Source organism: Lepidochelys kempii, chromosome 8 (assembly GCF_965140265.1).
Source record: "Lepidochelys kempii isolate rLepKem1 chromosome 8, rLepKem1.hap2, whole genome shotgun sequence".
Taxonomy (NCBI): Eukaryota; Metazoa; Chordata; order Testudines; family Cheloniidae; genus Lepidochelys; species Lepidochelys kempii.
Window position 1 is genome coordinate 54931777 of NC_133263.1, and position 23949 is coordinate 54955725.

General features: G+C 49.5%; 1 protein-coding gene across 1 annotated transcript in view; it reads right to left on the minus strand.

The window, feature by feature from the left end:
* Positions 1–1510: 1510 nt before the first annotated feature.
* Positions 1511–23949, minus strand: part of NMNAT2 (nicotinamide nucleotide adenylyltransferase 2) — a 73792-nt gene continuing 51353 nt past the window's right edge. The window contains exons 3-11 of the mRNA XM_073356625.1: positions 23055–23122; positions 19658–19736; positions 14103–14229; positions 12716–12796; positions 11863–11907; positions 9476–9552; positions 3221–3322; positions 2667–2734; positions 1511–2043 (exon numbers count right to left, since the gene is read on the minus strand). Coding sequence (XP_073212726.1) covers positions 1941–2043; positions 2667–2734; positions 3221–3322; positions 9476–9552; positions 11863–11907; positions 12716–12796; positions 14103–14229; positions 19658–19736; positions 23055–23122 — 750 coding nt within the window. The 3' untranslated portion in view covers positions 1511–1940. The remainder of the gene's footprint in view (positions 2044–2666; positions 2735–3220; positions 3323–9475; positions 9553–11862; positions 11908–12715; positions 12797–14102; positions 14230–19657; positions 19737–23054; positions 23123–23949) is intronic.

The window sequence follows — 23949 nt, forward strand, 5'->3', positions numbered from 1 at the left end:
TTCCCTGGCTGGGATTCTAGTGCCCTCCTGCTTTTCATGGCACCTTGGTGGGAATGCAGAGAAACCAGCGGAGAATAGCTACAGCACCTTGTTACAGGAATGCAGTCGGGTTGAAACAGCCCAGGTTAGCACAAGCATAGCAGGGAAGTAATGGCAGGTGCCTGAGAACTAAAGACAAGCAGCTAAACTCCAAATAAAAGGGCTAACTGGAAAAGCGGAAGGATGAAACCTAAAACTGGGCTTTGCCTTCCTCTCTAATGATGCAATAACTCCAGAGCACACAGTGTCACAGGCCGGGAGTCCTCTGCAAGTCAGTGGTACCCTGCACAGCAACCTGCTTGCCGGGGCCAGTATGAGGCCTTTGTGTCTCTTAAACATCCCTGCTCCTTCCAACCCACTCTCAGCATTTCTTGGCCAGTGTATGTCCCCCTTGCATCTGTTCCCCTTGCCAGCATTTGGCCCAATGTGCTACAACCCCAGCCCTGGCCAGCAAAGCACAAGAGCGGTTTGTCTGGAAAGAGGCATGCAGGAGACGGGGGAAGGTGCAAGCCCCAGAGCTCTCAGGCTTTTAACAGACTCCTCACGGGCAGCTTGAACCCCACAGTCTGGGAGAGAGGAGGGGGAGAGGGAGGGAGGCAGGCAGGAGTGGAGATCATACTAGCCAGGGAAGTGCCAGCAAGTAGATCCCAGGGGTCGGGTATGAAGGGAGCAGCTTGTGCCTATAGATCAAATGAGATCCCTGAGAGCTATGCTCTACCCACCTGCATCTGTATAAGGCAAGTTTGCTCAGGGGTTAGCTGTGATGGCAGCCCCCCTCCCTGCTAATGAATTCATCGGCCCCTTTTGACATATCATTGTAACCCCCGCTGAGACCTATGTGCCTCCCTGCACAGCAGGATATGATGCCTGTTGATCAGAAAGACGTGTATTGACTGTTGGTAAATAGCAGGTTACAGAGCCTCTCCCCCGTCAGCATCCCACAGACAGATGCTGCCATGTTGTGGAAGGGACATGGATGCTATGAAATCTAATGGTTGGGCTTGAAAGAAGCACAACCAGTGATCTTCGGCTGCTGTTTGCTTTTGAGTTCCCATGATCTAGTCTGGTATGACAGGTTCCTTTCTAGGATCTGGGTCAGGTACCCTCCATCTGTGACTCAAACACAGCATGACCACTTAAGGGACATCCTGGAGTGACCAGGTTCATGTCAAGTGAAGATTAAAGGAGCCCCCCCCCCCATGAATATCTACAGCAGAAGCAATTGCTGCCAGGCTGAGGTGTGCTTTCCCCCGCCCCCTCCCCTGCCCCGGGAGCCTTAGCTCCAGAAAACCCTTTCAGAATTTTCACAGTTCTTTTTTACTTCAGAGCTAAACTGTCCCATAAGTGGCCTGAGCAGAGCTCTCAGCCTAGCTCGAGTCTGGGCATTGAGCCAAGTGGGTTAGGATTTCCCATTGCCAAGCACGGACATAGTGCGTCATGTTATGAGGCCAAGGGGCTCACACTAAAACTATTAATAAAAAGATCCACCGTGTTTTATTTAGCGTAAGTGCCGTAGGATGGGAAAAGACCAAGCCCCTGTTCCTGGAGCATGCTGGGAAGGTGGACACCAGGGCCACTTCCCTAGGGCATGCTGGGAAGGTGGACACCAGAGCCACCTCCCTACAGCATGCTGGGTACATCTCTATTTACTGTACCCCCTGCCCCCGGTGTATGAAGGGGAAGGGTTCTCCGAAGCAGATTGCTGAGATGTGTACCATTGGGGTATCCCACAGCTCCCTGGAGATTCCTGCACTATCGAGCGCTAGAGTCAGTGAGTGAGACAGGCGGACGCACCGGAGGCCGTGAGAGAGAGAGAGACAGACACACAGAGAGCGAGAAGTGTGATGGAGAGCTGGAGAGAAGTGGGGCGGTGGGGCTGCCTTGCTGCAGCACCTCAGGCTTTAACCAGAGGCGTTGATGTATAGCTGGCTCTTGAGGATGTAGTCAATGACGGGCTGAGACAGGTAATCCACAACGTGTCCATCCCCATGCTGCAGGGCCAGTCTGGGGGGCAAAGAGAACAGAGGGAGTCAGCGCTTGCCAGTTACCCACCCCATGTTGCCCCAGACCGTTTTCTCTTCCCCAACAGGAAGCAGGTGTTTGGATAGGGCTCAAATCAGGCTCCATGTGAGCTCAGTCCATGGAGGAGCTATTCACAGCTCCACAGTGAAGGGTGCATTTATGAGGGTTACTGTCTCTCACACGTATGCACACAGTAACATTTTAGCCAAAGGAGCCATTGGTCTGAATGTATGTGAGATCAATGCAAGTGGACAGGATGAGACTGGCGAGGGAGGACAGCACAGTGGTTAAGGCACTGGATTTAGGAGACATGGGTTCAATTCCCTGTTCCATCACTGACCTCCTGTGTGACCAAAGTCACTTAATCGCTCCATACCTCAGTTCCCCATCTGTAACTAGGGGATCAGACCACTTCCCTCCCTTACAGGATGGATCCATGATTATGAGGTGCTCAGATACTATGGAGATAGGGCCATGTAAGTATCTAGATAGATGGGGAAATGTTTGTGGTGGATTGTGGAAAATTCTTGGATCCACTGGATGGGAGATGAGAGGGTGGGGCGGGTCTCTGTACCCTGCAGCAGGAGGCCCTTTGAGTCACGCACCTGCTTTTGGTTGAACTGACGACAGACATCGGGTGGTTCACGTCATCCTTCACGACCAGGATGTTGTTCTGTGGTGAAAATGAGAAGAGCAAATTAACATGACTGACCTCAGCCCTCTGCTCCTCATGGCTTGTGCACCCAGCATGTCGGGGTCTCTGGCCATGAGGACAGTAGTGCCCAGAGGTGAGTTGGGCACTTCCTTGGGGATGGTGAGAGGGCTTCTGGGTTCTCCATCCCAGTCGCTGAGGTCTGGAACAAGGCCTGTGAGCCCTGAAGATGTAAGTGACACACAGGCCTCACACTGGTCCTGTGCACAGGGATGAATGTCTCCCTGGATGCAGAGGCTGGGAGCACTTGCAGGTACTGGTGCTGCTTTATGGAAGTGGTGCAGCGGTAAAGCTTCGTAGCTGCCACTGCACAGCCAGCTCACCCTGCCCATTGGCCTGTCCCCCAACGGCGCAGTAAGAAACCAGGGGCAGAAGGCAGAGCCAGGCCAAGCGGACCCAGTCCCAGCCACGATGCAGGGAATGTCTGTGTTGTGTGAAGTCACTTACTTTGTACTTGCGGAGTATTGAGGAATGGTTCATGATCCGGTCTGTGTCTGTGCCGTCCCGGGGCACCACCACGATCCCGAAGTCCCCGACAATCACCTCCATCTGGGAGCAATGCAAAGAGGGACGTTTCAGAACCTTCTAAGCCTCCCGTGCCAGGGCGACGCTGGCCCAGGAACCAGCTTGCAGGTCCCTGACTCAAACAAAAGATGCACTGAAATATTCTGTGATGTGTTGAAGGAACTAAGTCTTAACTTACCCTCTTTCTGCAAACTTCCTGGGAAGTCTTTGCCAGAAACATGAATGTCATTAAGGAGGCTAATTGGCAGCTTCCCAGGGGATGTCTACACTGCCAGTTGGAGGTATAAATTCTAGCTCAAGGACCCACACCTACACTAGTGCACTAAAAATAAAATGTAGCTGGGGTGGTGCGAGGGGCAGGAGGCGCTAGCTGCCCTGAGTATGATCCCACCGAGCTATGTATTTGGAGCAGCTAGCCCCTTGCACAGCTGCGGCTGCACCGCTATGTTTTAGCATGCTAGCTCGAAATGATTGCAAGAGGGCCCCAGCTCTCACTTGCTTCATCCTCGGCTTTGTGATCTGCATTGGCCCAGGGGAGCGCAGCTGTCCTGGGGGTTCCTAAATCAAAATTCAGCCTTTGAGGTAGTTGGGGCTTGAGCCATTCATTGCTTTGAAAACTAGGACCAAGGTCTTAAATTGGCATCATAAACTGACTGGGAGCCAGTGGAGGGACTTGAGCACATGCCTGATGTGCTCACTGTGGCCTAAGCCATGGTGAAGGTGAAGCCACATTCATGCCTGTGCATCCTCTCTCTCCACATTCAGCTTCAGTTACAGCAACCCAGTCTGGAGGTGACGAAGGCGTGGAGTGCTGTGCTCAGGTCCTCGCCTGAAGGGGGAAGGTGTGAAGATGCCTAGTAAGCTAGAGGTGGAAGAAGGCATTTTGGGAAACTGATGCTAGTTTCATCCAAGCTTAGCGAGGAGTCAGAGAGAACCCCAAAGCTTTGCCCCACTTTGGCGAATGGAAGCTGTGCACCTTCAGTGGAAGGTGAGACGACATCTTGACCAGCTCTTTGAAGCACTTTCTCCTTTCAGACAACTCCCCACAACTTAGTACTCTGAGCATATCAGGAAATATCTGAGCAAATAAATGGCCACCTGCTAAACAGCATTATCTTTACCTGATACAAATGTTATTCCTCTAAGCAGGTGCTGCTTGCAGCAAGCAAAGCAGAATCGGCAGTGAGCTGCTGTCTTCACTCCCTCCTGTACTTTAATTGAAGGGGAGGGTGTTGGGCTGCTTTCCCCCCAGAATCCAGTCCTATTTTGCGTGGGATCACAAGGGTCAAACTTAGGGTCCAAATTAGAGCACCCAATTTTGACCCTTAGCACTCAGACCAGCTGAAATTATTAGACTGAGCACTGATCTGCTGCACTGAAACGCAGGTCTGAGCACTGAAATGCAGGATTAGGTGCCTTAATTTAAGCCCTCAAATTACAAAATGATCCATTATTTTTCAGTCTGTGAATTGATTTCCTAGAGTCATGTCCGGATGGAAAAGCAGCTCACAAAGCAATTCGTTTCTCGGGGTTTCCTCTCTGGTTTGCCCAGTTGCAGAGCAGGAGAAGGGAGTGGCTGCTGTTTCCTAGACTGGACATAGTTGCTGAAATAGAGTCTCTCTGTTGATCTCACTGTATCCATGTTAGAAGTTTGTTTGCTTGAGTACTCAGTGTGGGATGCCAGAGAAATTTGGCTTTAGAGATCATCTGGCACTGGTTCAAAGACAACTCCCAAAGCCATTTTCTGGTGGTCCAGTGTGTGTGTTCCACTCTTGTCCAGACTTTGTTCTTTCCTCATCTAGATTATCCTCCTCTCCTGGGTCCTCCCCATTTCCCAGCTTTCTCCCCTGATACCCACCCAAAATTTGGAAACCCCATTCTCTCACAGCCAACAATTACTTCCACAATATCACTTATGGCTGCCACCTTGGGGTAAACCACACGCCTGATTGCCCCAGAAACCTCTGCCACCACTTTACCCACAGTGGACTTTCCAACACCTAATTGGTTGGCAATGGACCTGTAGCAGTCTGGGGTAGCCAGCTTCCAGACGGTTATAGCAACTTGCTTCTGGACCAGAATGGCCACCCTCATGCACGCGTCTTTATGGCGGAGTGTCACGGCAAACTGCTCACAAAGCCCCAGAAATGTAGTTTACTTTGTGTTTCTTCTTCTCTCCCTCCCCCCTCCACCTCCCACCCCGCTGGTCATCTCAGGTCTGCATGATGCTGTTACCCCACCAGGCTGTGCTTGTGGCCCTGCTCCAGAAGCCCAAGTCACCAGCGGCTGTACAGAGTGCCATCAGCAGCTTCAGCCACTTTGCATCGGCCATGTCTGTGTCCTCCTCCTCCTCCTCCATCACAAGTTTTGTCAGGTGGCTTTGGTGGGTCAGAAAACACTGCTGAAATGTCCACCAACGTCTCACAGAAGCACTGCCCATTTCCTGACACAGGAGTACAAGTGCAAACATGAGAAGTTCTTCAAAAGGTGCCTCCTCCATGTTGCTGGCTCTGGTAGCTGGGAGCACACTGACCAAAATGACTGCTCAGCAGGCTGTTCAAACTTCCTGCCACATGGGGGGTGGACAGTCAAGTTTTCCCACAGTCCACCACAGCCAAAGACTAGAGAGGCCACATTGTGGGAGGGCAGTAGGGAATCTGGGATATGGTTGGCTTGACTTGGGTCTGCGAGCTACAGTGAGGATGCCAGAGCCCCCGTTTGAGCCTGGGTTAATGTCAGGTTAAAAATCATTGTAGACGCTCAAGCCCTGAGTTCTGTAATGCAGGGTCAACTGACTTGAGTCCCACTAACCCTGGGTTTACGTTGTAATGTGGAATACCCCATACACTGCAATATAAGCCCAGGGTTAGCTGACCTTGTGTTAGCAGATCTTGGGTTTGTTAACCTAGGGCTTGAGTGTCTTTGTTCATGTGTAACCCCAGGTTAGGAATTGTTGAAATCTGGGTCCCAAACTGGGGCTGCAGCGTCTAGGCTTCATTATGCAGGTCCAAGTCCAGCCACCCCTATCCCAGGCTTCCTAGTGCCCTCTCAAAATGTGGCTGCTCTAGCCCTTTGTTTGTGGTGCATTGTGGGGGAAAACTTGACAGTCCACCAAACTTGACTGTTCAGAGGACAAAGAAAGTCGGCCCGTGGGACTGTGGGATAATTTTGGCAGACTCCCAGAGCGCAAGTTCAGTGGAGTTGTGTCTACACTGCAAAGCAATAGGGCTTGAACCCTGGGTCCCATGGGGTCCTGGGACCTAGCTCTGAGCCACAGTTTAGTGCACTTTGTGTGTAGATGGAAGCAAGAGGGTTAGGCTTAAGTCTGAACTCGAACCCTGAGCTTACATTGCAGTGTAGACATATCCCACAATTATCTTCCTCCATGTCCACTGTTCTGACCATGTTGCTCTCCTCCAAGCCCTTGCACAAACTTCCTGTAGCCTTCTTCACCAAGTCTAAGTTTCTCAGTCAGTCTTCAAGGACTGTGCCACATTGCCAATGAACCCCACCCCACCACACCTCTTATCTTCCTTTCACACAGCCCTTTAGGCCTGGAACTCCCTCTGTGTTGCTGTTCAGGAAGGCCTCTCCTTCCCTTGATTCAAACACCTGCTTAGAACTCTCCTCTCCCACAAAGCCAGCTAACAATCATCCACTTCAGTAACACTGTTGCCCAGTCAATAACAAGGAAAAGAGCAACGCTTGAACCTCCCTCTGGGTCTCCCAGCATGTCTGATCTGTCTTGTCTGTGTCGGTTTTAAATTCTTCGGGTAGGACCACATATCTTTCTGTGTCTCCTATAACACCAAACAAAGGATTTCACTGGAAAACATGTCTGCCGCGTTCAAAGGTAGGAGGGAAATCTCTCCCCTTCCTGAGCTCCCCTCAGGTCAGTTGAGACAGAATGTAACAACTTATGGACATGTCATGTAAGACCTGTCTGACCTGCTTTGGCATTAGAACATCTAGCAGAACTAGCTATGTCCTTGCAAGATGGAGCCGTTGCTTTTATGCATGTGTCTGATTTAGGTAGTTCAGTATTTTCTGGCTCTGACAAAAGTGATCATCTGGACAGATGGGCAAAGCTTAGGCAAATATTCTCCCCAAATCCAATTTCCTAGCATGTTCTCTCCCAAAAATGCATTTACAGCCACGATGTTTGCATCTGTTTTGTGTTCCCTTTTGCAGATATTCTAGTACATGAATTCATTGGGGGAAACATTCAAGGAAACAGCAGATTATATGTGATTAATACAGAATAATCATGGAAAGCAAATTTTGAACTCCTAGTTCCAGGAACACCTGAAAACCTTACTCTAAAAATTACACTTATGCTATCAGGGAACAGATTATTCACATGCTTACAGGCTTTGCTGGACTCGGTCCTTGGTCCTTAAAATAGAATTCTGTTGTGTTGACAATGTTATCTGTAATTATCTGGGGGAAGTTCCATGGCCTATATTATACAGGAGATCGTACTAGATCAGTGGTTTTCAACCTGTGTTCCGCGGACCTCGGGGGCTCTGCAGACCATGTCTAAGAGGTCTGCAAAAGGTTGTCATTACTATAGGACAGTGGTTTTCAACCTGCAGTCCACGGACCCCTGGGGGTCCACAGACCATGTCTAAGATGGTCTGTGGACCAAAGGGGGCCGCACCTCCATGTGAAATTTTTTAGGGGTCTGCAAATGAAAAAAGGTTGAAAACCACGGGATTAGATTATCACGATCATTGCATCTGGTCTCGGAATCCATGAACATGGATAGGTTTGCTGGAGGTGGAATTTCTAGCTAGCAAGAGTATTAATGTAGTGGCTTTAAATTATGTTTGTTGCTATCTGTCACTCAAATTAGGAGAAACCTTAGGTGGTGAATGGGGTCAGTTTGATGATAAACTGGGTTATGATGACCTAGGCACATTCTTACTTTTATTGGTAAGTACCAGAGCCCCGATATTGATGGGTGTATTAGAAAAGCACATCAAATGATCCTTTGCTCCACATGTAGTGTTGCGGATTCTTGTTATTTTAGCATGAGTCTTGTGGTATTTGATGTTTTTACTTAAAGCACCAGTCCTTGGAGTCAGATGACTGTGAGAATCTCAGCGGTCATAATTTAAAAAGTCAACATCTAGCCCTCATGGTTGCAGAGAAAATGTCTGAAAATGTGAACCAAGTGGGCACTAAAAATGCCAGATGCCCGCAGCCAAAACCCAACCCCCCAATTTTTTTAAAAAATCATGAGATTTTTAAACTAATTTTCATTATGGGGCGGGGAGGGCTGACTCGTGATTTAGACTATTCGGGGCTGGCAACACAGCACTCAGCTTTAAAGACAAAATAATCTGCCAAAGTAAAAAAAAAAAATTTAAAGATGGTAACATGCATTTAAGGCAACACAGATTAGAAGAAATAATTTCACCAATTTAATTTGCTTTTCCTCATGGATGCTGTAATAATGTCTCCTTTCATTCAGTTCCGGCAGTGAACTGAGACTGGTCAGTTTCACTTCCTGGTTCTCATGCCCTAGCACAAGGCAGCTGTGTTTGGGTTCCTAACACTGTCGTGCTATGTAAGAGCTAGGTTGGAATTATTATTATTAGTGGTAGGTTTATACTACACGAACACTGTTTTGCTTGATTTATTTACATTTCTTTTTCCTCTAGTGTCATGAAAATTGGATCTTGTAAACCCCTATACGCCTCTCCCCATATTCCAAATTTATGGCCTAAATCTATTTAACAGCATCTGTTTATAAAGGAAAATGAGTTTGGGAGATGGCCTTTAAAGTTTTCCTTACATCCTCAGAATTAGCCATAAGTAGCTGCAGTCCCCAGCTGTCTCCGCCACTCATCTCCCTAAGGGTGGGGAGAAAAACATGATGTGAAAGGGAAAGTTTTTGGCTCCAACCTGAAATAAAAGCCGAGTGGGTCCCGAGAGTCAGAAGCAGGATGGCTTGCTCAGCTCAGGGTGTGAAATAGAAGGGGGCGCAGGATGGAATGGGGGATAGACGCAGACTGTTCAAGGTCTCCCATGTGAGTTGACTCAGTTGTTTCCTGGGAATGTTATGCCACATGTAAGGTCACCGTGGGAGAGAGCAAAGAGGCGAGAAAAATGAGAGGGGAGGGAAGGAAACAGTGCACAATGGATTGTATGCAGTGGGAGGCGGCTACTCACGTCAGACTCATTCCAGAGGCCTGGGATACAGAAGGACTCCAGCAGGTCACTGCCACAAAGCAATAAGATACGAAGCTCTGAAGAAAGGGAGCAGAGAATGGAGACATTCAGAGACATGGGCTGATGGCTTCCCCGTGACACTACTGAACCAACAACCCCTGCACTGTGCTGCTGGAGAGACTCTTTCCGTAAGACACAAAAAACAGGGCCTGACGCTTTGTGGCTATTCAAGGTCCTGTCGCACTTTCTGCAAGAACAGTGATGTTAGCGCGGTGCAGTACTCTGGCCAAACCATCTGCCTACCCTAAATACCTCTGTTGTTTCAAACAACATTTCATTTCCTCTCCTACACTGCTGTGCAGCATTGCTGTGGGCAGTTAAACAGCTGTTGCATTCCACCCCAGAGATGGCTGCATTTCAGCATGTGTGCATGTGCCGTGTAAAGTATGTCATGGGGAAAGAAGTGATTCCTGTGTATGTAGGTGTATAGAAGTGCTTTGAGATCTTTAAAATGACAGATATTCTATTAGTTCTGTTAGATATTACAAGGACCCAGACAACTGGTTAACACCAGGGTCTTTAATGGGGGTGTCCCACTGCTCCCCAGTACGTACCTTACTCTGCCATGACAGTGATGAATTTGCCAGAAAGCCCCGATACTTGCTTGCTGCAGGGCAAACCTGTTATCGACTTTCATGTCCTCCCTTTAACTTCCCCTGTTTGGATCAAGCCCTAAGTGGCTTGCTGACCTGCACAACTGCTGACATTTTACTCCTGAGATGTGTACAATTCTACTTATTGACCCTCAGAACCTAGGACATTTAAAGGCACAGAAACTGCAAGTGGTCAGTGTTAGAACTGAGTGTTGCCGAACAGATTTCTTTGTCCACATCACCACTTTTGGCCACCAGAGGGAAGCAGCAATATTGCTTAAATTTGCAAGGATAGAGGAACACCCAATGTAATGCAGCCCCCCCCCCCCCCGCACATCCTCCCTGTCTTAGCCACCTATAGAAGTCAGCACTTTCCTCTACTTCTGAACTCTGGGCGGGGTTAACACTTAACACTTATAGGGGTGCATAGAAGGCTCCAGTGATCATCTCCTGCCTGAGCTATCCATGCTATTTCTAAGGCTTTTAAGCTGCTTTACAGCTAGCGGGGGGTGGGGGGGTGGGAAGTGTAAACAATGAAACTGGTCTAGAAGCCTCAGCAGGATACTTCCTGCCAGGGGTCTGCTAGCCTCTGCTTGTGAAGTGCAGGGAGGCTTATAAGGATGCGAAGGGTTTTTTATATTTGGACACGCCACAAAATGGATCCGTGTGTTAAAGGAATATTGAAAGGAACTCCCTCATTTGTAAGAGCTAGACACCTCCGCCATTGGACTGGAGGCAGCCAGAGTTAGGAGGGGTTGGTGGGAGATGCCCTTAACTCTCTGTTCACCAGCTGGGGCGAAAAACATTTCGGAAGGGGCCTGACCAATTTCTGACGCACTGGTAACTGGGCGTCTCAGTCTGAGTGGCTCATGCCAGGCTCTCCATGGTATTTTGTGTGATGGGAGAAGGGTATTCGTCATTAGAGAACACTGAAAGTTGTTCACCAACTTTCACCAAGTTGGCGCTGAGTCCTTTCTTCTGCAGTTGGGCCAGGGACACTCTCTTTGTGCTAACACGGCAGCCCTGCTGTGTTTCTTTAATGCCGGAGACTTACTTTAATGGGGGTGGGGAGAGGTGGGCAAGGAACACTTAGAACAGGCTGTACCATGTATAGCAACTTCCACTGGAGGATTTCAAAGTACCTTACAATGGTGGATAAGTAAGATTTTGACTCTCCTCTTTGGCCTTGTCTACACTAGCAAGGGTTATACTGGGATAGCTCTACCATCAAACCCTGCTAGTGGAGACGCAGCTTATACTGGAAGTGAGTTCTTTGGCTGGTATACCTTACCCACCATTTCCCAGATGAAATCACATCCCTAACCAACACAGCTACGCCATCAAAAGCCAGCTCTAGCTTTAGATGCAACCTTAGGGGCTCTGAGCAGTTAAATGACTGGCCCAAGGTCACAGTGAGTCAGTGTCAGAATTAGGAAGAGAAGTCAGGTGTCCCGACTCCCAGTCCTCTTCTCTAACCCTGTAGCAATGCTGTCCTCCCCCCAGTGAGGATGGGAATCAGCCCAGGGCAGTTCATCACCCTTGTGAGTCAGCCCAAATCCAGATGCCTGGTGTCCAATGGGAGCAATGACCCGGTCCGCTAATTTTGCACCTGCATTGTGCTCGGTCGCTAGAACAGACTGTTAATCTCCGTTCCCTGCGTGGCCCCTCCCATGCCACCCACTTCTGCGCTTTGCAGGGCCCCGCCTTCCCGAGGGAAGAACAGCACATACTCACCAATCTCCTCGTATCTCATCACGGTCCCCAAATTCGCATTCTCATCTAGAGAAAGAAGTGCCAGAATCCAAGCTTCAAATGAGCATCCGTGCCGGAGCGTGCCCAGGAGGGGAGATGGCTCTTTAACTGTTCAGCAGTGGCTCCTTAGTGTTAACAGGATTCCTCCTCCACCAGCCTACCTGTCTACCTGGCACCTGGTGGTGGGTTCCCCATCACTCAGAGTCTTTTGAAGGAGATTGGGCATCTTTCTAAAAGATCTGCTCCCACTCAACAGGGGAATGGCTGGGTGAGGGTCTAGGGCCTGCGTAGTGCAAGAGGTCAGGCCAAGTGATCATAAAGGAATCATCCAGCCTTACAATCTATGGTGAGAGAGACTATGTAGATTTCCTGTTAGTGGTTGGAGTTAATACTTCCAGGGATTCTTTCACCTTGGTGGTGTCTGTCTACATCCAGGCATTGCAAACTCATGGAGTCGCTGTGCCTCTTCCCCTAGCATAGCCAGGCTCGAGCGGGGCAGATTTCCCTAGTTAAACTAATGCTTCTTCCTGCTGAGCCATCCAGGGAAATCCTGGGCAGGATCTGAGCGCCTACCTGCAATGAATCTTGGCATAACCCCTGACAATCTCTGTGACAACCAGGGAGAGGCTGTCGGGGAGAGAGTGGGGGCCTGGTCCTCAGCTGGTATAAATGGACATAGCACCACTGCTGGATCTACATTGATTTTCACCTGCTGAGGATCTGGCTGCGAGTGATACTGCAGCACTGGGTTGGATGTGAAGCAGGAAAGCAGGGGAAGACCACGGAGTGGGGAGGAACGTAGATGAATGCAAGCATCTACATTTTCATGACATACCCACAAAGGTGAAGCGTTCCATTGGCGGACGGACACAGCAAATCCGGCTCAGACTTTCTCCCACCTTCCCCAAGATCTTTGCTGGAGGGAGAGAGAATAGGTAAAAGGCAGGTTCAGAGTCTGAGCTACCTGCAAGAACCATGTCCCACTGCACAAGGCCTGTCTTTTATTCCCCTACAGAGCTCTCGGAACACACAGGGCATTTGACCCTGAGGGTGTGAGGGAATCCCCACTGGCCGTCTCTGCTGGCTGGGTTCTTAAATCAATAAGCTCTTGTCCCCACCTTCTGTACTGTTTGTATTCACCTCCGTCTGTTTGAATGACTCGTTTAGAGTCTTGTTGCGATATTGAAGTTATTTCATGTAGACGTTCATCATCCTGAAGAGCTTTTTTCCCCGCACCAAGATTTGGAAAGAAACCAATATTTTCTGCTAAGGATCTGATCAGCAACTTGGTGCAAATGGCCCCTTACTGGTTTGGTTACTAAAGCCTCAATCTACGGAGATAATCGTTGTTTCTTGATTTCAGCCCCCTCTTAAAACTCTTTAATTTCACCCCATTTGGATTTTAACGAAGCTAGGTGTGCAGTTGTCGGTGCAACATGCACTCAGGACTGTGCTTAATCTGCACCTGGAATGACCATGATTGCAAATACAAAACAGGTAACAGCATATTTAAAATGTCCTCAGACAGCCCCCTGAGTGCTTAATCATTGGATTTAAGTGTGAAACGCAGTACTTACACGCAAAAAAATTGGCGTGAAATGGCACTTCTACCACTTTAAGGGTCAGGCCTGGTTTTGGGGCAATTTTAAGATACCTTTTTCATGTAGATTTAGTACCAGAGTGACAGCCCTTCGAAAGGGAAGTCCTCTATTCATTCACAGAACAGGTAAGGCATAGACACTGGCAGTGTGAACTTCCTCCCAATACTCTGCCTATGCACCTTAACTTGAACCTGAAGAGACCACTTCTAGCTGTGGAGCGGGACTCAGTCTCCATGGCCCGTTTGGTCTTTCTCCCATGTTGCTCCCGGTGCCAATTGTGTGGACACTCAAGTGGACTCTGCTGATAGATCCCAGTCAATAAGGAGTTGGGGAAGGGAGAGAGAAGATAGTAAAAGGACCCAGTGACAGGTAGGTTGCATTTTCCAAACTTGAACCCAAATGTTGCTGAATTGCATGGGTCTGGAATCTCAATTCACTCAAATTTATACATTTTGGAACCATAGACAGTCTTACCTGAAACCTTCATTTATTGTTTCTTGGACAGGTCTGTTTCCCTTCCCCATCTCTGCGAGAACAAGTTTGGGGATTTCAGATTGGTGCTGTCTGCAGGGCTTGCCTCTGCTCCATTTGGAGAGCTTACTTCCCTCTGCTGTGACCTACCTGCAGTGGGCTTGTTGGAAATGTTGCTGTTCTGGTAAATGGGCTGTGGAGACTCATTCTGGGGCTGTCCAATCACCGGGGTCATGGAAGGTGTGTTCACATTGGAGAGGATGCAGCCAGTCACTCGCTAGGGTGGGGATGAAATGTAAGGAGTCAATAATGCAACTCCAGAGCCAGAAACACAGCCATAGATCTCTCACTCTAGCTTGGTAGCCAGCCCTACAGCTCACAAATTAACAACGTTCTCCAGCCTTTACTCGGAGACACAGCCAGCCTCATTTCATACTTCCTGTTCCCGTCTGTAGACCTGGGCTGGGAGACTCGCTCAGCATACCCTAAGCATCTCCACAAATAGGATACCCACTGGAATGATTTCTAGTACGTGCAATGAGGCCAGCTTGATCTGTGCAAAACCATGATAAGGATACAATTCAAAAACTGGTATTGACAAAATACTAACCCAAATGCCCTCTCCCATTTAGCCCTGTATATTTGATGGCCGCCTTAACTCTTAAGGTGAATTAATAAGGACAATTGTGTGGTTTCAAGTATTCCTCTCCTGGATTTTAGGTATAAGATGAAGGCCAAAGCTAAGCAACAGGGGAGATGCTGTTATCACTGGAGATGATGTCTGTCCGCACGCCCGCAGATCTTATACCAGCTTGGCAACATTCTAGTCACCCACTCACCAGAGCTGAGTAATGTTTTGTCAGGCAGGTAAAGTGTTACTGGATTTTCCGTGATTGTCAATCACAGTAAAGGGCACCTGAGTAGATTTTGGTGCCCAGGCTGGATAATTTTGCAAGTCTGATTTATACATTGCCATTTCATTTTTTTCTAATAACTCGAGATTCTCTGTCCCCCGCCCCCCAAGCACACATGGGCCTTATGGGAACAGGAGACTTCAAACCTTCTCTGTTCTTTTAAAGTGAATTTGGTGTCAGCCTGGCAGCCCTGAGGACTGAATACCTCTCTATACCCACACCATGAGGTTGGCAGAGGGAAAGGCTGTGTCAGCTTCCCCCATGCTGCCACATTGGTATGCTCTTCCCCTGTTCTGTAGGGACTGGCTCTGGGTAATTCAGTCTCCATGGCCCATTCAGTCTTTATCCCCTTTGCTGAGTCTGCTAAAAAGGGTGTTGGCCAGTGATGATCATATCCGAGTGCCTGCGTGACCATCTCTGGAATGTGAGGGGCCTTCAGCCTTATGGTCCATCCAGTCTTCTCTGCTGAGTATGATAAATTAACTTCAAATTAGTGCTAATTGGTGGTGGGTTTTGTGATGCAGCCACCTGCGCACTAGGAGCTGAGCTGAGTTCTCCAAAGTCATTTCACAAAGGCCATTGTGAACAGCTGCTAGGTCACAGTCGGCTTCAGTCAGTGTCAAACTGTGCCAGATTGGAGCCACTCCCAGAGGTGAAAGGCTCCTGCTCAGATGAGCTGCCGGTTCCCTGAGCCATACATTCCCCTTTCAGGCCGTGATCCTAAGAGGAATAGAAAAGCTGGCTCTCGATTTGACTGTGTGTGAATTTGCTTCTGTGAGGAGATTGCTGCACACATCTCAAAGAGGCAGGCAGGCTTTAAGCATTGTTTTAGCCCTGCAACGAGTTAGCACCGTTCTGGGTCCCCCGCCCCCATGTTGTTGCCCAGGATAAGACTGCAATGCTGCTAACTCACCCTATGCTAGGAGAGAAAGACAGCAGAATAATGACTTCACTCAACACACATTCTTGCGTCAAATCTTATTTCCTGAGCCACTCCCAGCTGCTCCTTCCTTCCGCTCCTTTCGAACTGGAGGCAAGAAGTGAACAGACGGGGCCTCATTAACTGCAGAATCCTGGGGTGGCTCCTGCCCTGCTAGCTAAGAACTTTAAAGGAATGTTAATGCGGAGGGGCGGGGGGGAGAGAATCCAGCCCACCCTGAGCTCTCACTATAATCCCTTCCCTCGTGCTACTGCAGTATCCGCGCCACTCGTCTCCCTTCAGAGGAATTGGAACCATCATAAAAATTTGATCTGACTGGAGGGTGGATTTGAAATGGTTCAGAACAACTTGGCTTGTTCCTGGAATGTTCCCCCAAGGTAACGATAGTGCTGTGAGACATCAGCTCTCCTCCCTTCAGTTCAGCTCCATGGGGCAGGGGCTGGTAGGATCCAGAGGGGCAGAACAGCAGTGGGAAGTAGTGTTGTATGAGACCCAATATTCGGCCTAGCCTGCCTGTCCAGACCACTGAGGCACGAGTTCAGGCTTTCCTCATCTTGTGTCTCAACTACTGTAATCTGCCCTTCTCTGGCCTGGTTGCCAGCCACACTGCCTCCCTCAGTCCAGTCACAACACTGCTACTAGGGTCAAAGAATCATAGAAATGTAGGGCAGGAAGTGATTTCAGGAGGTCATCTAGTCCAAGCTCCTGCACTGAAGCAGGACCCTCAACCTAGACCATCCCTGACAGGTGTTTGTCCAACCTCTTCTTAAAAACCTCCAATGATGGGGATTCCACAACCTCCCTGGGAAGCCTATGCCAGATCTTAATCACCCTTAAAGTCAGAAAGGTTTTCCTAATATCTAATCTAATCTTGCTGTAGGTTAAGCGCATTACTTCTTGTCCTACCTTCCGTGGACACGGAGAACAATTGATCACTGTCTTCTTTATAAGAGCCCTTAACATAGATGAAGACTGTTATCAGGTCCGTGCTCAGCTGTCTTTTTCCAAGACTAAACATGCCCAGTGTTTTTAAGCTTTCTTTATAGGTCAGGTTTGCTAAACCTTTTACCATTTGTTGCTCTTCTCTGGGCTCTCTCCATTTGTCCACATCTTTCTTCAAGTGTGGTGCCCAGAACTGGACACAGCACTCCAGCTGCGGTCTCCCCAGTGCTGAGTAGAGCAGGTCAGTTACCTCCCGTGTCCTACATAGGGCAATCCTGTTAATACCCCCAGAATGGTCGTCTTGACTTGCACTTTCATCACATCACTTCTCTGCTTGCATTCCTCCAATGGCTCCCCCTCTCCCATGAGTGCCTTGTCTTTGCCTTTAAAGCCTTCTCCATTTACCCCCTCCCTAGCCATCAGATCTACTAGCTTACTGAGCTGTGGACACCCCAACGTCACTCTGCCAGTGGTGCCAGCCTCAGTCACTCCCCTGTCTGCTTCTCCATCAAAACTCCTCCACGCTTTCTTCCACCTACCCCCCGCCCCCCCACACACCTGGTGAAAACTCCCTGTCCAAACGCCTGAAGCTTCCACCTTCTCTTCTTTTAACTGCTTCCTCTAAACCTGCCCCTGCTGTGATGCCTGCAGATCCTGCCTGCCTGGCACTGCAGCAGGCCAGTGGCATGGCTGAGCCTTCTGCTTTTCTTCTTAACTCGGTTTGTTTAATTGGTTCCTCCTCCTGCCTTTCTTTGCCCACTTGACCCCTGCCCTGTTTGTCCCTTTCATCCAAGTCTCAGGGCGGCATTTTGATGCCAACCTCCCCGTTGCTGTTGCTGGAGGGTAGGATAATGGTCTAAGGTCATTAGCTGGAGAGGTGGTGGGAAGTCCCATTTCTGTTCAGGGTTTGTGAGCTTCATTCTCACTTCTGCCTGTGCCTGTGGAGGGGTTTCACCTACTGTGTCACGTATTCTCTGGGGTTTACCCAGCACGGAAGATGCCCTTGAATTTTCCTGTTGCTTTGAGTCATTCCTTAGGGCCAGCGGAGCCAGGTTTGTCCCGTGGGGTTATTTTGGTAGGTGAGTAAGCAGGGCTTCATTCACTTGCCTTTCAAATGCCCTCTTTTCCCCTGGATTGACTGTGTGGCCAGCAGGGTGATGTCTGCTTAGCTGTGAGTTTGCCTTTTCCACCTGCTCTCACTGCAGCCTCGTTCTTGTGTGCGTCCTGACAGGTTTTTTTTTCTTTTCCCCAGTGTATAGAAGCTCAGCATTTCCCTGGAGTAGACATGGTCCTGGAAGTTTGTCCTTAGACCTTTTCCAAAGGTAGATTCAATTTGGTTATGTGCGGCACAATGTTCTTTTCATTCCACTTTCTTTTACTCTCCTTTTGCCTAGTTCCCGTACTGTGAGGGCCCATCTACACAGTGAAACTTAATTCAGATTGAGGAAGTATGTGAATTTACAGTGCAACAGCTACTCCTGAATAACTCCACTGCAATGGGGTGTGTACACCCCACACTGGCAGCGAAAGGGTTAATGGGAGGCCAAGGGCTCGTTTAGCCCACTTGGTGGCACCTGGAGGGTGCATTAGGTACAGTTCATAGGCAGACTCAGGTGGGGTGGAGAGTCACCTTCATAAAGCGAGGCACTCAGAGCAGTGGGGGAGAGACCCAGTGGGGTGGGGGCTCAGAGGGAGAGAAGGCCTGGGAGTCTCTCCTGAAAAACGAGCTGTGGCAAATGGCCAGGGACAGAAGGGACATGGGAAAGCTGCAGGCATGGAGCGGATTCCTACGGTGAGCTCTAACGGAAGGACAAAGTCCACTGGAGGCTGCCGAGTGGTTCGCTGTACCAAAAGAGTTGGGGAGAACCCAGAGAGGCTCAACCCCAAGATAAGTGGAGTGGCTGAAGTGGTGCTTGGTTCTGTTTGGGGGGTTTTGAGTTCTGCGGGGAGAAGTCTGGGACACACACACACCCGGCCAGGAGGGGTGGGGGTGTCGGACTGGTGATGCCGTTGGTGCAGGACGTTGATACTCTGTAATGGGTGGACCTGGCTGGCCGGCAGAGTCACACAGCAGACCATGTGAGCCCTGAGGTGGAGAGGAGGAAAAAGGGTGGCAATGCCAGGACTCACCAAAAGGGGGTGCTCCGGGCCAGTGAGTTTGTCACACCATGTACACCTTGCGTGATCTGCATACCAGGTGCTGTGACTGTCTCTGATTGGCGGCTGCTGGAGTTTGGGCCTTGGTGCATTCTTGGGAGCCTTTCCTATTTGCTGGTCTGGAGAACTATTCAGTTTCCAGGAATGGCGGCTGTTTGGAATCCTTGCTTGAGCAATTCTGTTGTGAGGAGCAGGGTTTTGTTTAAATTGACATGTCCCCCTCGTTCCTTGTTACTGATGGTATTTTTAGCCTCTCCATGTGGGTGTATTGATCTGGGCCGGACTGCTTGCTGCAATCTGTGATTGGTACTTTGCTGGCTGATGATGACGTGCGCACTCAACCCTAGAGGGCTGACTCCTTTTTTTTTCAGCCAGGAGAGGCAGACACGCACCTGTGTAATAGTCTATCTCCTTGACCTGTGTCGGGCCAAGACCTCAGCTTGGGTAAATCATCACAGCTCCACAGGTGTCAAGGGAGCTATGCTTTATTTCCCCAGCTAAGGATCAGTCCATTGAACATATGTATCACGTTGATGTAACTGAGTCAACCTGAAAGAGAGAGAAACCTGCCTTGCATTGGCTACTGCTGACCCTGAACTCAGCCCTGAAAGTGCAACAGATCAAAGCTATTTGAGGGACACTCATGTTGGGCATTAAAAATGCATCGGTCTAATCACTCTCCTGCACCACGTCTCCCACTAGTCACAGCTTTCCCCTCCCCCCTGTGACACATCTGCCCAGGTGTGACTCACCTTCATCAGATCACGGTGGTGTTCCAGCACACTGCAGGTAGTCTGCCAGGTGTCCTGATAGCACTCCCAGGGGTCCACCCTGCAGGGAGGTGAGAACATAACAAAGAGGGTTTGCATGTGAATCTTGCTCTGTCCTTCACCATCCAGCATGCTCAGTTGCAATGGAGAGGCCAGGAAGAGACAACAGATAGGACCATGCTGCTGAGAACCATCCATGTTAACCTCCTCATGTCTGCCTGCGATTAGAGGCTGGAATAAGATGCCAAATGCAGCTTTTCCAGCCATCACATTCTCATTGTATTCCCCCCACATGCCTTTGGTTAAACGTCTCCATCCCTGCTCTGTTTCCTTTTCCCTCCGCAGTCCTGGGCATGCCCACTAAGAGCTCTTCTCCTCTAGCCCCTGGCCAGGTGCCAGACACTGCATGGAAATGTATTGAGACAGCAGCTTTGGTCGCCAACGTGACAATGGGACAGAGAAGCACACTGGGCTCCTGAGGAAGAGGCTGTCCAGGGTTTCTGCTCACCAGGGTTGCTCCCAGAAATTTTTCCTATGGTATGCACAGCTGAAGCACTCTCAAGTCAGGGCTCACAGCATCACCAGGGGGCCCCTCCATTGTGACAAATTTCCGTGAGTGGCGTTGCAACCTGGCACATTGTGTCACAGCATGACTCTGTTTGGGGGCCCTCTCAAATGGGACGGGGGGGGGGCTGGGACAAACTGCTTCTTTTGCCCTGCCCTGCCAATGATGTGCACCATGCATAACATCCGCATGGCTGCCCATGCCACTGCTGCTCTCAGTGAAGCACTTTCTCTCTCTGCCCCCTCACCCAGACAGCGTCTGGGAGGAGCTGATGGAAGTTGCATGGAGCTCAGTGGCTGCTGGGACATGGTGTCACTGAACTACGCCCGCACTGCAGGCAGATCACTGGCCTGGAGGGCACCTCCGTGGGGATACTGGGCACCAGCCCAGCCTGTTGGCAACCTACATCACAGAGGGGTGTGAGGCCCCGTAGAGAGGCTCTTACCTGTCCCCACTCTTGGGCCTTGACCTACTGTAGTTCTATCCATATGGGAGGAAGCATCTGAGGGTCGGATCCTTAACCCTTCCCACCCTGAAGTGCCACAGCTAAAGCCAAAGGGGGAAATTCTTAAGGGTTTAAACTTTTATTTTAGGAAATTAAACTGCGTGCAGGTGCAGTCCCGAGAGCCAAGCACCACCAAACACGATGGCACCGGCAGCATACCAGCTTGACCGACTCTCACGAGCCTGAGCAACAGCTGCTTGACACGTCTGTCATGGACAAAGGGAAGGGCCGCCCCACTGACCGCCATTGCTGGCCTTTAGCGAGACAAGGCCGGTGAAGTAACGTCGTTTACTGCCCCGACCTCTGGTGAAACAGCCCACTGTTCTCTGGTGAGTTACTGAAAGGTCAGAGCAGCGGGAGGAAGAGCAGAAATGGGGAACGTGGCGAAAGGTTTGTCAGCGCTGGGCTGTCACCACACCAGCGTGAGCCCCTCGCGTTAGACGTGCTGGCTGGGGTAACAAGTGATTTGTGCCGGCGCTGCTGAGCCAGTGAAGAGAAGCCCCAGGCAGGGGTCTGGGTGAGAGGGGATGTAGCTGTGCCTTGGGAGGCAGTGTCCAGAAGCTGTGACGTTATTCATAACGTCCTACCTCTTACTTTTCCCCCCCTGGGCTGGCCTCCCACTATGAGGTAGGACAGTGCTCTTATCCACATTGTACAGATGGGAGGCTAAGGGACTTGCCCAAGGTCACACAGGAAGTCTATGGCAGAACAGGGAATTGAACCTAGTCTTCCACATCCTCACAGCTAGTGCTCTAACCACTGGACCATCAGTCCCCATAGCCTGATGTTTGTAAAATCACTTGGGAGACATGGAATGTATCCAGCAGTTGTTTCTTGAGGCCGTGCGGGGAATTCATTAGTCTGGTGCCTTTGTCTTTTTGCACAGAGACAATGTGAAAGGCAGTCTTTTTTCTAGGAAAAGCTTCCTCCATTGGGCCTTTTTCCCAGAGCAGGAAAACACTTCTTCTTTTTTTCTTTTCTCAGATCTTCTGGGAGCTCCCAATCTTTCATGAATTGCTAATCGCACCCTGGCTGTTCCCAGAGCCTTTCCTGGCAATGAGATTTCATGCCTGTCTCACACAGACTGTGGGTGCAGGGATTTCCACCCCTCCTCTATACACCAGGTTGTGAAAGGCAAACCTCCAGTGCTACAGCCTGGCTTAATTGAAAACTTAATGAGCTGCTAAATTGGGATGTTTCTTAAACATTTTCTTAGCAACTGAATGTATTTTTTCTCACACACCCCACCTGAGGAGTCACAGACACGATCTCACGAATTAAAAACACGCCGAGTGCCTAATGTCTGCGTAACCTCTGTGCTGTACATGCCTGAGCTAAGTTAGAAACCATCTCTGCTCTTCATTAGAGTCTGTGTATCTGGGATTGACACTAGCGGTAATAAGAAACAATAGCACTCGGAGTCTGTGCATACAGACACACTTCTGCACGTATGGCCAGATGCTCCCAGCTGTGTCAGACACACATGCTCACCAAAGCCAGGCAGACACTCAGTCATGACCATCCATCCAATCCTTTTGATAGCTTCCATATCATGTGATGCAACTTGGTGTGTCTCCATGTGGCCATCAATATTAGTCAACTCTATCTGGGCCTCATCCAATGGAAAGAATCCCACTGAAGTCAATGGGATTTGGATCAGGCCCAGATATGCCCTATTTGTTACTCCTTTTCTCAATCTTCTTGATCTTCCTCCCTTGCAATTCCTCCTGGTACTTGTCCCTCTCTCCTTGTTCTTCCCCTTCCCTCCTCTCCTCCACAGCATGTTTACTCATGCCCTTTCTTTTCAGCAGCCTCCTCTCACTTTCTCTCTCTCTCCTTGCGTGAGGAACGTGCCCTTCCTCTGACCTACAAAGACTGCTGAGTTTCTTATATAGGCACGCGCACTCACAGTAACAATGAGCCATTATTAAAACATGCTCTTTCCATGCAAATTATAATGGCACAAATTTTTCTGGTGCATAATTAAGGTAATTAGTGGAAGCTTGCTTTAATTACACACTGTGTGCTTAGCCGATAAGGATGTCTGTCATCAGCCCGCAGTCGGCAGGGCTGACTGGAGCTTTGCTTTCACCTCCTTCCTTGATGGGGATGTTTGATGCACACCACTCGCCGGCTCTGAGATGAGCCCTTTGAAAATCCTCTCCAAGCTCAGTCTGAACTGACCTTCCCCTGAGCTGGTGGATGTGACTCGAACCGGATTCCTACAGGCGTTGCCCCATAAAAGGAGCGTTGTGTCTTTCAAAGTCTCCCTGTATAACCCTACCAGTAATACCCAAGGTGTTACTCACCTGATCCAGTCAGAGGACTGGACGGCCAGTTGGCACATGGTCAGACGGTGTCGGCTGGAGACCAGGCCCTGAAAGAGAATAGTAGCTAAGAGAGGATGCAGGGAGAATCAGTGAAGCTTTGTCCAATATCAAGTCTTCCCTCAAGCTTGGACCTGATTCAATTCTGAGGTTTCCCCACCAAAACCTAGTTCTAGCTCTCTTGAATGCATCACAGGGACACAGATCCACTAAAAGGAGTGTGAACCCAATAGCACCCTCGCAGATGGGCCATCACCACTGTTATTCATCTGTATAGAGCAGAGGTATCTATGTCTTGCCCAGATTCAGAGGGCAGAAACAAGCAGCCTACATGACATCATAAGAGTTTTGCTTCTCTCTGAATCCCATCTGGCCTGGGGGCTAATGATAGGGACAGCATTTTCTCCAGTCTTTTTGGTTAGGAGGAGACTTCTGCAGCTCAAATATAGAGATTTCCCCGTCTTTGGATTTCTTTCTCCAAAGGATGCTTTTAACAGCTCCTGTCCCAGTATTGCCAAGCCCAAGCATATGAAAATCATGAGCCAGGCCCCCAAATTTATGAGATTGGCTTTAAAAACATGAGATTAAAAAAACCATTATTTGCTTTCTGGTGTTTGTGCCTTTAGGGGTCACATTTTCCAGCTTTCCTCTGTAACCACGAGGGCTAGAAACTTGGGAGGGGGGGGCGGAGTTAAATGAAAGCTGAGATTTTCGTGTAATCACAGGACTCCAGGAGCTGCAGCTTTAAGAAAAAAAATAGACAGGGTAAAATCACAAGAGCTGGTAACACTGCTGTCCCTACATCAGGTTCATCAGAACTATTAATGGGTACTATCTGACTCGCACAATCTATCCCAGCCCTCTGCTCAGCTTCCCC